The sequence below is a fragment of the Rattus norvegicus genome, chromosome 20, assembly GCF_021556685.1.
Source record: "Rattus norvegicus strain SHRSP/BbbUtx chromosome 20, alternate assembly SHRSP_T2T, whole genome shotgun sequence".
Lineage (NCBI taxonomy): Eukaryota > Metazoa > Chordata > Mammalia > Rodentia > Muridae > Rattus > Rattus norvegicus.
The window spans coordinates 13,446,787-13,460,000 of record NC_141553.1 but is presented as its reverse complement, the minus strand read 5'-3'; the positions used below and the strand labels follow the sequence as shown (position 1 = coordinate 13,460,000).

Here is a 13,214-nt window from a genome sequence, read left to right as displayed (position 1 = left end):
AAAACGAGCTGTAAGCTGTCTGTAGATAGCCTTTTGCAGAGTCCTTTTGTTCTCACTTTGCTCAGACTGTTTATCATGAGTGACTTTTGAGTTGTAACAAATGGGACATAAACCCACACTACACAACACACACACACTACTTGCTTATGATGCTTACTTTATTTCTTTTTTTTAAGATTTATTTTATTTATTATATATAAGTACACTGTAGCTGTCTTCAGATACACCAGAAGACGGCATCGGATCTCTTTACAGATGGTTGTGAGCCACCATGTAGTTGCTGGGAATTGAACTCATGACCTCTGGAAGAGCAGTCGGGTGCTCTTAACCGCTGAGCCATCTCTCCAGCCCGCTTACTTTATTTCTTTCCAGAACTTCCTTTTGGCCACTGATGTATGAGAGTGGCTGTGGGTATGAAGCGAATCTGTTCAGGCTGAGCGCCATTTTCCATGTGGTATGTGCGCATGCGTGTCGGGCGAGGCTGGAGGAGTGCGCATGTGCACGAATATGGCGCGCGACTGGAGAAGTGCGCATGTGCATGAGTATGGCGAGAGAATGGAGGAGAGTCTGTTGTTTCGCTCTAGCACTTTCGGCTTTATTTTCTATCACTAGTATTCCCTACTCTAAGTCCCCGGCTCTAGGCTAGAAAGGCCCAGAAATCCTCTCATCTGCACACTTGAAAATGTGATGTGGTCACACAGCCTCACATGACTTTTACAATTTTTGGGTTTTTTTTTTTGTGGGGGAGATTTCATGTGTGAATACTGTATCCCATTTCCTTCCTCTCTGTGTCCCCCACTGTGCCCTCTCAAGTTCATGACCCCCCTACTTTTAAATTATTAATTTTACATGTCTGCATATGTAAATTTATAAATGCATGAGTGTTGCTCATCTGCAAATGTGTTTTAAGACTGACTGAACAGAACTGGATAACCTATCAGCAGGCTTGCAGAAGACTGATTCTCAGGGGTTGGGGATTTAGCTCAGTGGTAGAGCGCTTGCCTAGCGAGCCCAAGGCCCTGGGTTCGGTCCCAGCTCCGAAAAAAAAAAAAAAAAAAAAAAAAAAAAGACTGATTCTCTCTCACCGTAGCTCTTCATCTAGGGATGAAGACTTTGACCTTTGAAACTAAAAAGTCAAACGAAACTGAGAAATGAGATAACTCTTTCAGCCCATGAGATGAAGAAAATTCTTAAAGTCTTAAAATATCAAGTACTGGCTGGAGCAGGATTAGGAAATAGATTAGTCTTATTTCCCACATCGACGCGGGCATGCTAACTATTGGTGTCATTGAACAGGCCTCATTTAGGTGACTAAAGTGTTGAGATTTCACAGGCTCAGCTTCCTTCCCGTATATAGAAGACATTATTTTTCCAGAAGACCTTCGAGTCTTTCAGCTCTTACAATCTTCCTGTGACATTCCTTAAGGTGTAGGTTTAGGGGCTGCTCAGAGATGTATCAGTTGGGGTTAGGCCCTCCACTTAACCGGAAAGAGCTATGCAAGCTGCCGAGGGCGGTGGGGAGTAATCAATACTCCTACCTAGCTGTAATGTGTGTGGGCCACAACAATGACAAGAAAGGCAAGATAACACCAAAATGCAGTAGTGACACTAATATCTTGGGCATAACCAACATAAACCCAGTTGGATTTAAAGTCCTCTTAACAGGAGAGAACTCATGGCTCTGCCGTAAACCCAGCCCACTCACTCCCTGTGGCTGAGGAGGCCATGGGTCCTAGAGAACTAATTACTGCCACTGCCTCAAAGCGGTATCATTTCTAACTACATTCTAAATACTCATCCTTATACCCACAGACAAGTGTAGCTCTCACCCCTCATCAAGCAAGAGGTGCTCTTTTTTTTTTTTTTTTTTTTGGTTCTTTTTTTCAGAGCTGGGGACCGAACCCAGGACCTTGCGCTTCCTAGGCAAGCGCTCTACCACTGAGCTAAATCCCCAGCCCCAAGAGGTGCTCTTATTCACTGAACCGTCTCCCTAGCCCTCAGTCTAAGACACAATGTAACTTGCAAAGTTCAAAATTTGAGTTCAAATGTATCCCTTTCTATTTCTTCTCCCATCTTGTTAAAAAGTATTTAAGTTATCCAATGTTCATAAAGATATTCTCCTGTTGTAACTTTGTATTCTGCCTTTTGTTATTGGACATGAACTTGCTTTTCCTAAATGACGTGATATGCCTTTTATTAACTTTAGACTCTCTCATTGACTCATCTTAACTTCCAGATATATCTGAATTATGTAAAAACTGAGTCTGTTTCAAGGGAACAGGTGTCTACATGACAAAATAAAACACAACATAGTTAAGTAGATATTTTAGTAGATTTATTTATTATAAATAAGTACACTGTAACTGTCTTCAGGCATACCAGAAGAGGGCATCGGATCCCATTACAGATGGTTGTGAGCCACCATGTGGTTGCTGGGGATTGAACTCAGAACCTCTGGAAGAGCAACCAGTGTTCTTTTTTTTTTTTTTTTTTTTCAGAGCTGGGGACCGAACCCAGGGCCTTGCGCTTGCTAGGCAAACGCTCTACCACTGAGCTAAATCCCCAACCCCACAACCAGTGTTCTTAATCACTGAGCCATCTCTCCAACCCACCAAGGCAACCCTTATAAGGACAACATCTAATTGGGGCTGGCTTACAAGCTCAAAGGTTCAGTCCATGATCCTCAACATGGCAACATCCAGGCAGAGACAGTGCAGGAGGAGCTGAGAGTTCTACATCTTTATCTGAAGGCTGCTAGCAGAGTTCTGGCTTCCAGGCAGCTAGAATGAGAGATTTATAGCCCGCAGTGACATGTCCACTCCAACAAGGCCACACCTACTCCAAGCCCATACCTCCTCATAGTGCCACTCCCTGGGCTGAGCATATATATACAAACCATCACAGCCATACTTCTCATTCATTTGGCCTGGTGTGAGTAGACATCAGGAAACCCTCACTGTCTACAGCCTGGTGTGATTACTTCCTGGGCAAAATGTCTTGCAGATCAATATGAAGATGAAAATTCTTGAGATAGTGATGTCTAGATGAATTAATGATTTATGGAATTTCTGACTTGAAGTTAGCTTGACTTAAATACTTTTGGGAGAGTTTAGGGTAGTTGATAGAAGGTATAAAGTTAGGAAGTTAGGACAGGTGATAGAAAGTTTTAAGTTAGAATCAAGAATAAAGTTTGCGGTGTCTTGATAGTATGGCAAAGGTGCTTGCGTTAGAGAAGGCAGTGCAGTGAGTGGTCGTGCATTACAAGCACGCAATTGTAGAAGCAAGAAGAGTAGGCTTGGGTCAAATTAAAGTGAACAAAGAAAGCACACATTCCAGGTTAGGCTGGAGTTCCTTGATCTTGTGATCTAGGGATGAGGTAACAGGTTTTCGCTGTGTACCAGGTTATAATAAAGGGCAAACAATTCTATTACGAGCATAAGAACAGAAAACAGATATTAGCCAGCCTTGCCAATAAGAACTTTGAAAGTAAGATGTGAGATAGATGACCTGCTCCTTAGTAAGTACAACTTGCTGTTTCAGACTTGTCCTGCTTAAAGTTCGTTAATATGTGACTAAAATGTTGTTGCTTTGAGGTCACCATGAGCTTTTGGAACGAAAGATAGATGAGAATTGTTAAGTTAGACAGAAGTTTCATATAAGAAATAGTTAGAAGTTTCATATAAGAAATATGTAATCAATATCCTGTTGTGATTTCCTTTTGTCTAATGATCTTAATCTGTTTTCGAAGAATATGTTTTTGTGGTGACTGTCTTGGAAAATGTGTAACTTGTGGCTATGTGGTAATTTTCTTCCTAAATTAAAAAAAAAAGCTTTGTCTTAAGGGTGTAAGAAAGGGGCCGAGAGGGTTGGGAATTTAGCTCAGTTGGTAGAGCACTTGCCTAGCAAGTGCAAGGCCCTGGGTTTGGTCCCCAGCTCCGGAAAAAAAAAAAAAAAAAAAAAAAAAAAAAAAAAAGGACCGAGAGAAGAAATAAATCATTGGAGCCTGTCTTTTGGTTCAGAAATTCTCTGTGTGTGTCTGAGTGTGTGTGAGTAAAGTGTGTGAATGTGTGTGAGTGTATGTGACTGAGAGAGAGAGAGAGAGAGAGAGAGAGAGAGAGAGAGAGTGTATTTGATTCTCCTTTCTTTCCTCTAATTACAGGCTGTCAGTATTTGGACCAACCCTCCTGTCAGCTGCTCTAAGTACTGACCCCCATTAACTACCTGCCTCAGTTTACCCTGTGATGCCAGAGCTGGTCTTTGACAGGGAGGAAAGTTTAACTAACATGCGTAACATTTTGTTGGCATCTCAGGAAAAAGAATGTAAATCTATTTTGAAACCAAGATTCCTTAGATAATTTATGATGGAATTTCAGTTAAAAACTGGTGTGAAATCAACGTTTTTAGTCTCTATGGATAAAAATCCCAGGAGCACACCAACTTCAGGCATGGCTGGATCCGGGGTTATGAATGGATCAGGTAGACAGAAGACCTCCCAGATGTTGCACTAACATGATGTATTGATTGTATGCTACTTGTCTTAGTTAGAGTCTTACTGCTGTGAACAGACACCATGATCAAGGCAACTCTATCAAGACAACATTTAACTGGGGCTGGCTTACAGGTTCAGAGGTTCAGTCCATTATCACCAAGGTGGGAGCATGGCAGCATCCAGGCAGGCCTGGTGCAGGAGGAGCTGAGAGTTCCACATCTTCATCTGCAGGCTGCTAGCAGAATACTGGCTTCCAGGAAGCTAGGATGAAATTCTTAAAGCTCACACCCACTCCAACAAGGCCACACCCACTCCAACAAGGCCACACCCACTCCAACAAGGCCACACCCACTCCAACAAGGCCACACCCACTCCAACAAGGCCACACCTCCTAATAGTGCCACTCCCTGGGCCTAACATATACAAACCATCACACTACTCTTACATTTTATAGCGGGAGACAGTAGGTCACACTGGGTCTTATTTCCAGTGTTGAATCTTCAATTGTGTCGTCTACGGTACTGTTCAAGAGACTGATAAATAATGTTCTTTCTTTGTTTTCCTTCCAAAGCCTTTTATGAAGTGGGAGGGTATCAGGAGCTGGTGAATAAGTACTCCAAAGCCATCCCGAGTACGATCCAGCAGGGGAACTGGACGGCCAAGCCAGAGTGCTACACGCCTCGTGAGGATGCTTTCCATGTCTTCCGAAGTTGTGTCTCTGGAGACGTCCCCTGGCCCGGACTCGTCTTAGGTGCCACTACCGTCTCCTTGTTCTATGGGTGTGCTGATCAGGTAACTGAATTCGTGATCACTGAAGTGACTGTCCTTTAGTGTCCCCGCATATGCAGGCCACCTCGGCTGTCTTCTTGCTCACAGTTTACCTCCTAATCTGTAATTGTTGCCTCGGTAACACTGCAAGAAATCCTTTTTTTCTTCCAGTTGATATAAACAGTGAAATTTATTCTTGTCTAAGTGTTGCCTTGATTATATGTTTTTGAAGTACTCTCTAGCTTTTGTGATTTGGAGACCTTAGCTATGTATGGAAATCCCATGTGTTATTGTTTTATAAATTACTGGTATCTTTTATGCCTTAAATCTTTTTTGGGTTGGGGATTTAGCTCAGTGGTAGAGTGCTTGCCTAGCAAGCGCAAGGCCCTGGGTTCGGTCCCCAGCTCCGGAAAAAAACAAAACAAAACAAAACAAAAAAACCAAAAAAACCCAAAAAGCCTTAAATCTTTTTTGAGAACTTCATATGTGAGTACTGTATTTACATAATTTATACCCCTCTTCCTTTCCCCTTCCCACTCCTCCTATGTCCCCTAGCTTCCCTCCCAGTTCATGACCTTTTAAAAAATTATTATCGTTACATACATGTGGTCTGCTGATTTCAGCGTTGCTCACAGATGTGTGCTCCGGGTTTGACCACTTGGGATTAGATAACCTATGAGGGCGGGGCTGGGACTGAAGAAGAAAGATTCTCCTTTTCTCAACAGCCAGTGATTGCCTAGAAACCTTCATCTAGGTGCAGGGCATTGTGAAGTTTCCCCCATCCACAGTGGCACGTCAGCTGGTGGAATCATTTTTCAGGCTTTGCTTAAGCATCTATATTATTGAAAAAATTTTTTGCAGGTACAATTCTCTTGACACATACAGAAGATGTGTTCATCCTCTTGCTCTTACAGTATTTCTACCTTCTCTTCTTCAATGTCCCATGAGCCTTTGATACAGGAGCCACATTGCAGATGTATCAGTTGGGGTTGGGCACCTGTGTTGGTTTGGGTAAGAATGGCCCCCACAGGCTCATATATCTGATTGGGTAATCTCAGGGGCTGGCACTACTTGAGAAGGTATGGCCTTGTTGGAGTGGGTGTGGCCTTGTTGGAATGGGTGTGGCCTTGTTGGAGGAAGTGTGTCACCAGGGGAGGGCTTTGAGATTTCAAAAGCCCAAACCAGGTCCAATGTTTCCCTTTTCTGCTGCCTTTGGATCTAGATGTAGAACTCTCAGCTACTTCTCCAGCATTATGTCTGCCTGGATGCTACCATGCTCCCCACCATGATGATAATGGACCAAACCTCTTTCTTTTATAAGAGCTGTCATGGTCATAGTGTTTCTTCACAGCAATCAAACACTAAAACAGCATCCGTAGTGCTCTCTATCAGCTGCAAAAAGAAGCTTCTTTGACAAGGGGTGGGTGGGAACTCCATTTATTGGTGGGAGAGGAAGGATTGAAGGAACCAGGGAGTCAGGGACACACCAGGAGAACACAGCCCCCAGAATCAGCTGACTGGGACTCATGGGAACTTGCAGAGATCAGAGAAACTGTAAGGGTCTGTCTTTGGAATATATGTTATGGCAGGGTGTTCTTGTGGAAATCATAACAGTGGGAATGGAAACTGTCCTTGACTTTTTTTTTGCCTACTTGTGGGACCCTTTCCCTCCTACTGAGTTGTCTTGTCCGGCCTCGATGTGATGGCATGTGCCTGGCCTTGTAGCTTGTTCTGCCATGTGTTTGTTTAGACCCAGCAGGATGCATTTGCACATATCTGTGTGCACATATGTGTGCACAACACACATACGCATTTAGCAATGACAAAGAGGAGTCTATGAACCTGAAAGTAGGGGTGTCTGTGGGAGGGGCTGAGTGAGGGTAGCTGGGGAGGGACTGGAAGGAAGAAAGGGAAGGGGAAGGTAATGCAATTCTGTAGGAAGCACAGCTTAGAGAAAGCATTCGAGGAACCAGAACCATTAAACCTCCCCCCATCCCCTGAACAAACAGCAAATCCCAGAATTATCTCTCCAGTGTCAAAGGGCTCAAGTGTTTACATTCTACCAGCTTTACAGCCTGCAAGAGACATCTCCAGGCTGCTTCAATCCCTGTGTGAAACTCTCTTTGGAAGGTATTCCACAGCTCTGGAACTTTTAACATCTTGAAGTCTTCTCTGAAAATCAGGATTCACTTTCACAGCATTGAACAATGGCCCCTCGGGGCTCTTGCCCTCTTGGAACATTGACACAGGGCCTCCCCTTCCACACACTGCCTGGCTTCAACTACTCTCTGAGACTGGAGGAGGAACCCACGAATCCACTCACTCCTCCTGCATTCTTCATGCCTCCAAAGCCAAGCTCTATGGCCAGCTCAGGACAGATCCTGGCCCCTTCGAAAACAGCATTGGTAGTAGCTTTTTAAAGGTGGTAAAGCCCTTAATCCCATTGCTTGAGAGGCAGAGGCAGGGTCTACAGAGTTCCAGGATACACAGGAAAACCCTGCCTCAAAAAACAAGCAAGCAAGCAGGCAGGCAGGCAGGCAGGCAAACAAAAATCCATTTGCTTTCTAGAAGCAGAAAATGCCATAGGTTGTCTTTGTCTGAGTTGGAAGCTTGGCTGGTTGAGTCTTCCATTGTTCTAGCTTGGATCAGGCCCTTCCTCAATGGTGCTAACCTCCCTAACAATTACATTCTCTCTTCCAGTGTGACCCTGGCTGTAACATTGAGTTTCCTCTCTCTCTCTCCATTATTTATGTCCGACCTGTTCCTTTTCATTTTAAACCTTAGTGTGCATTACTAATAACAACCATGCTATTGATTGAACACTATGCTGTCTTAAAATTTCCTCCACCGAAGAAACTTTTCAATTCAGCCTTAGGTAAATCCTTAGTCAGCCTGGTTCTTCTTTTTTTTTTTTTTTTTTTTTTTTTTTTGAGCTGGGGACTGAACCCAGGGCTTTGCGCTTCCTAGGTAAGCGCTCTACCACTGAGCTAAATCCCCAGCCCCGTCAGCCTGGCTCTTTAATGGCCTCTGTTCAGGCCCGCTCCTTTTAGCATCACTGTAGCCATTTTGTATTTTGTCTCCATTTTGCCCATCCAGTGAAATTAAGTTCAGGCTCTCAGACTCCACTTCCCAGAAGCAATTATCCACAGCTGACACTGAAGAATGCTACTAATAGGCCAAAAAGTTATGGCTGGAACATTTCTATTTTGCTATCTCAATGTTCTGAAACTCCCCTGTTCACTGCCCATCTGCCATCCCTCTTACCTCACTCAGGGCCAATCAGCTTAAAGATCAGGTGACAGGGACTGGAGAGATGGCTCAGCGGTTAAGAGCACTGACTGCTCTTCCAGGGGTCCTGAGTTCAAATCCCAGCAACCACATGGTGGCTCACAACCATCTGTAATGAGATATGATGCCCTCTTCTGGTATCTGGAGATGGCTACAGTGTACTTATATATATAATAAATAAATAAGTCTTAGAAGAATTAAAAAAAATTGACTAGTAATATTGCTTCCCATCTTGCCTTTTAAACCTTTGAACCTGGTTTTTCCTATAAAAAGAATCCAACATGGTAGGGAGGAGGCATCATGGATTTCTTCTATATTATATTGCGTTATTTTATTTTGTTTTTTGAAGCAGGGTTTCCTCTAGGTAGCCCTGGCTGTCCTGGAATGTACAAGCCTAGGCTGGCCTCGAACTCACAGATCTGCCTGCCTCTGCCTCCTGAGTTGCTGGGACTAAAGGTGTCCGCCACCATGCCCCGAGATCATCATAAAAGAATGTCTCCCCGTGGCTTTTTCAAACATCCTAAGCGGTGTTGCTCTCTCCTCTCTCCCTCCCTCTGCCTCCGCTTTTCCCATCTTGACTCTCTCTCATTCACTCCCATTGTTGGCTTTTATCAGTTTTATTTTTTATATTGCTGACCAATCAAGCCAAGCCAAAATCCCAGAACAGACGAGGGAGAAACTCATGAGTCCTGACCCCTAACTGAGGAGCTAGTTACAGTCGATGGCTGTCCCGCGCGCGACCTCGCCAGCAAGAAAACACACGGGGACATACGAATCCTTGCTGCAGCCAAACTTTTATTAATCTTAAGGAGAAGCCCCGCGCGCCCGCATGGCGCGGCTTATATACACCCTAGCACGGCGCATCCACACCTGATTGGTCGCTTACCCATGATCTCATTAGGCATGCCCCGGAGTGGGCAAAGACCTGGCACAAAGGCACTCTTGCACATGCGCACACAGTTAACTTCCTGAAAGGAAGTCGGCTGGCGCGGCGGAGGCCAGCGCCATCTTGTAATGGCGGAAGCTATCCTGGCCTTCCACGTGGGGCGCAGTGGAAGCCTGCGCCATCTTGTGGTGGCGAATGTTATAGCGGCCCTCTACAGATGGCTTCTGTGGGAGGAGAATTATTCTGTTTCGGAGATGCGGCCACAGTAGGTTACCCATACTCCAGTGCGTGGAGCTACACTAGTGTACATATAGGCAGAGCAGACAGGGCTTAGTGACTTAACTACGGAAAAAACAAAAACGACAGACGCCTGAGAGGGGGATGTGCTGGAGGTGATCCAGAGGAAGGTGCAGGGTGGCAGCGTGGAACGGTTTCACTGTAGACAGACGCGTGTGAAATGTTCAAAGACTAAAGATCTTATCCAGTGAGGCCAAGGGCTAGGGCTGTAACTCAGTCCCAGAGTCTCTACTTAGCTTTCTTTTTCTTTTCTTTTTTTTTTTTTTTTTGGTTCTTTTTTTCGGAGCTGGGGACCGAACCCAGGGCCTTGTGCTTCCTAGGTAAGCGCTCTACCACTGAGCTAAATCCCCAGCCCTCTACTTAGCTTTCAAGGTTCTGAATTTGATCTCAAGCACTGTAATCATCATCAACGTCACCACCATAATCATAACCATCATCATCGTCGTCACCATCATCATCACCATCACCATCGTCATTGCCATCATCATCACCATCATTATCACCATCGTCATCACTATCATCACCATCATTATCACCATCGTCATCACCATCATCACCATCATTATCACCATCATTATCACCATCATCATCACTGTCATCACCATCGTCATCACCATCATCATCACCATCGTCATCACCATCATTATCACCACCATCATCACCATCATCACCATCATCCCGACACTAACAAAACCAAACCAAACTAAAATAAGGTCGACCCCGCTGATCGTAGCTAATCTGTCTGAAGACACTGAATCATGCGGAAGACTGGAGGAGCATTCATTCACTTTATGTTGTCTCCATGTTGAAAACATAAAGCTACCTTAACCAAAAGCACAGGCGTACAATCTACAACTGCCCACGCCAAGAAGGAAACTGCATAAGAGGAGGCAAAGCTGTCGTGCTGGGATGGAACCCAGGATCATAACGGCCAGACAAGCGTCCTAATACAAACTTTTAATTGAATAAGAAGGAAAAAGATAGGGAACTGTAAGTGGCTTGGCCCACCACCATTTTAAAGTGACCCTTTCCGTCAGTTACAGCCGACAGTAGGCTGGCGAGTTCAGGACTCCGGGTGGACAGTTACGTCACCCCCTTCAGCTTAGGGAGTCATTTCTGCCTCTGCTTTCCGTTCCGCAGGAGACCAGCCCTTCTTGCCCACTTCTGTTTAGGACTCACCATGACTCCTGGATCAGGCATTTACTTCCATTTCAGTAATTATAAAAGCTCTCAGTTCCTTTTATTTCCGCGTGGTTACCCTCTTTCCCTCTGTAATCTCAAGAAGATGGGTTTTAATTTCAACGGTGGCTTCCACAGTGTCTCTTTTACACAATTTCAAGTTTGGTACTTTCCGTGGGAGACCAGATGTTCTGTGGCCAGGAACTGTAGCCCGTGTTCCCTCCACACACGCGGCATTGGCACCAGTCCACCCGGAGGGATGCCACAGGCAGCTTGCCTGTAGCCCTCTCACATGGGGCAGTATCATAATTCCATTCTTCTCCAGTCATTAAAAATATACTTTGAAAATAAAGAAAATGGGGGCAAAAAAAAAAAAAAAAAGGAAATTCTAACTTCCTCTGTTAAGTCACATTACCACACTGATTTACTCTTGGCGGATTTTTCTCCACCCTCTGGCTGTTCCCTTCCCTTTGGTCTGATGTCATGATGTCTCTTTTAGTACTGACACCAGGAAATTGGTCCCTAAACAATGGGAGAATCTATATTTCCTTTTCTTTCTTGAAATGGGGTTTGACTGTATACCACTGGCTGGCCCAGGGCGCTCTACATAGATCAGTATGCTCTCAAACCCACAGAGATCCATTTTCCTCTGCCTACTGAGCGCCGGGTCAATCCAAGCATGCACCTTTAAATCCAGCAAGAAAGTCTATCCATGAAAAGGCTGTAGACCAACCAGCGGTGGTGGCGCACAGAGGTAGGCAGATCTCTGAGTTCAAAGCCAGCCTGGTCTACAGAGTGAGTTCCAGGACAAACCAGGGCTGTGTGGGGGTGGGGAGGTGGGGGAGAAGAGCCCGAAAGAAAAGGCTGTAGGAGCTCATTTTAGTCTTTTTTTTTTTTTTTTTTTCGGAGCTGGGGACCGAATCATTTTAGTCTTGATGACTGAAGCTTCACTTGAACACTTGGTTATTTCATTTCCACAGCCTTACCTTCATTCTTCTCAGTCATAAGGGCCTACTCCTGTGTGGCAGAAAGGAGGAAATCTTGCCCGTGCCAGGGGCTTGCGAGTCTTCCATTGCCACGGCTGGCATGCTATGCTAGCAGTGAGGCCTAAGCCGTACACGATGACCTCGTTCCGTCCATCAGCAGCGAACGGGGCAAGATGTGCCCATTTGTAACCGATGTCCCTCCAACCCTGGACGGCTCAGAGATGTACGGCTGGAGACTGAGCATCTTAGCAAACCCCAGCAGACTAGAAATCATGCTGATGTATCAGAGACAAGCGTCTGAGCCGAGGTTAGCCCAGCCTCTGATCCACCTCTGACTCCGCCCACTCTTCCCTCCACGGCAGGTTTCTGTCCAGCGGTTTCTGGCGGGAAAGAGCCGGCTTCACATGGAAGGTGGCTGCCTCTTGTGTGGCTACCTAAAGCTGCTTCCCATGTTCCTCATGGTGATGCCAGGGATGATCAGCCGCGTCTTGTTCCCAGGTAAATTCTTGACTTCTGTCACCACTCTCTTGGTGACCTGGAGGACATTTGGAATATGTTCTCTCCCCAGGTGTGGTGGTTATTGGGGTTGCCTCGACACAGTCACCTTCCTCCCCACCAGAAGCCCAGACACAACTTTGTAACAGTCTTTAGGAGTTGGGTTGCTCTGTCCCATGGAAGGCCTCATGCCCTGTGCCTCAGGTGCTGAACCCGGACCTCTTTGGTACTGTGTTTCTTACAGCCCCAGATTGAACATTCACAGCGCTTGTCCAACTCAAGAGACAATCCAGAAGAGGCTGCTTGGGAAAGAAAGACTCGAAAGGCCCACATTCTTTCCACTAAATACTATTAACAACTTGCCTGCCTCTCCTAATACTCATTCCATAATGTATTTCATCCCCGTGTTGACTCACTTTTGCTAGCTTGACCTGTCTCTTGCTTATTGGTTAGGTAAGGGAACAGTCACTCTGGTAGGTGTAGTACCCCAGTTAAGTGTTTCTGTTGGTATGATTAAACAGCATGACTGAAAGCAACTTGAGGGTAGAAACAGTCCATCACTGAGGGAAGTCAGGGTAGGGACTCAAGACAGAAACCTGGAGGTAGGAACTGAAGTCCGCCATGGAGGAAAACCCATTGCTAGCTTGCTCCTCATGGCTTGCTCAGCCTGCTTTCTTAGAAAACCCTGGAACCTCCCAATGCCTAGGGGGTGGCACCACCCACAGTGGGCTGGGCCTCCCCCCATAAATCATTAAATTAAGAAAATGACACACAGATTTAACTATGGGTCAATCCAATGATGACATATGTTGCGTGTAATTTTAGA

General features: G+C 45.3%; 1 protein-coding gene across 2 annotated transcripts in view; it reads left to right on the top strand.

Moving 5' to 3' along the window:
* The window catches only part of Slc5a1l1 (solute carrier family 5 member 1 like 1), a 50,085-nt gene that overhangs the window by 21,056 nt on the left and 15,815 nt on the right, over positions 1–13,214 (top strand). For both annotated transcript variants that reach the window (NM_001434733.1, NM_001127556.1), the window contains 2 exon segments: positions 5,061–5,281; positions 12,256–12,391. In NM_001434733.1, coding sequence (NP_001421662.1) covers positions 5,061–5,281; positions 12,256–12,391 — 357 coding nt within the window.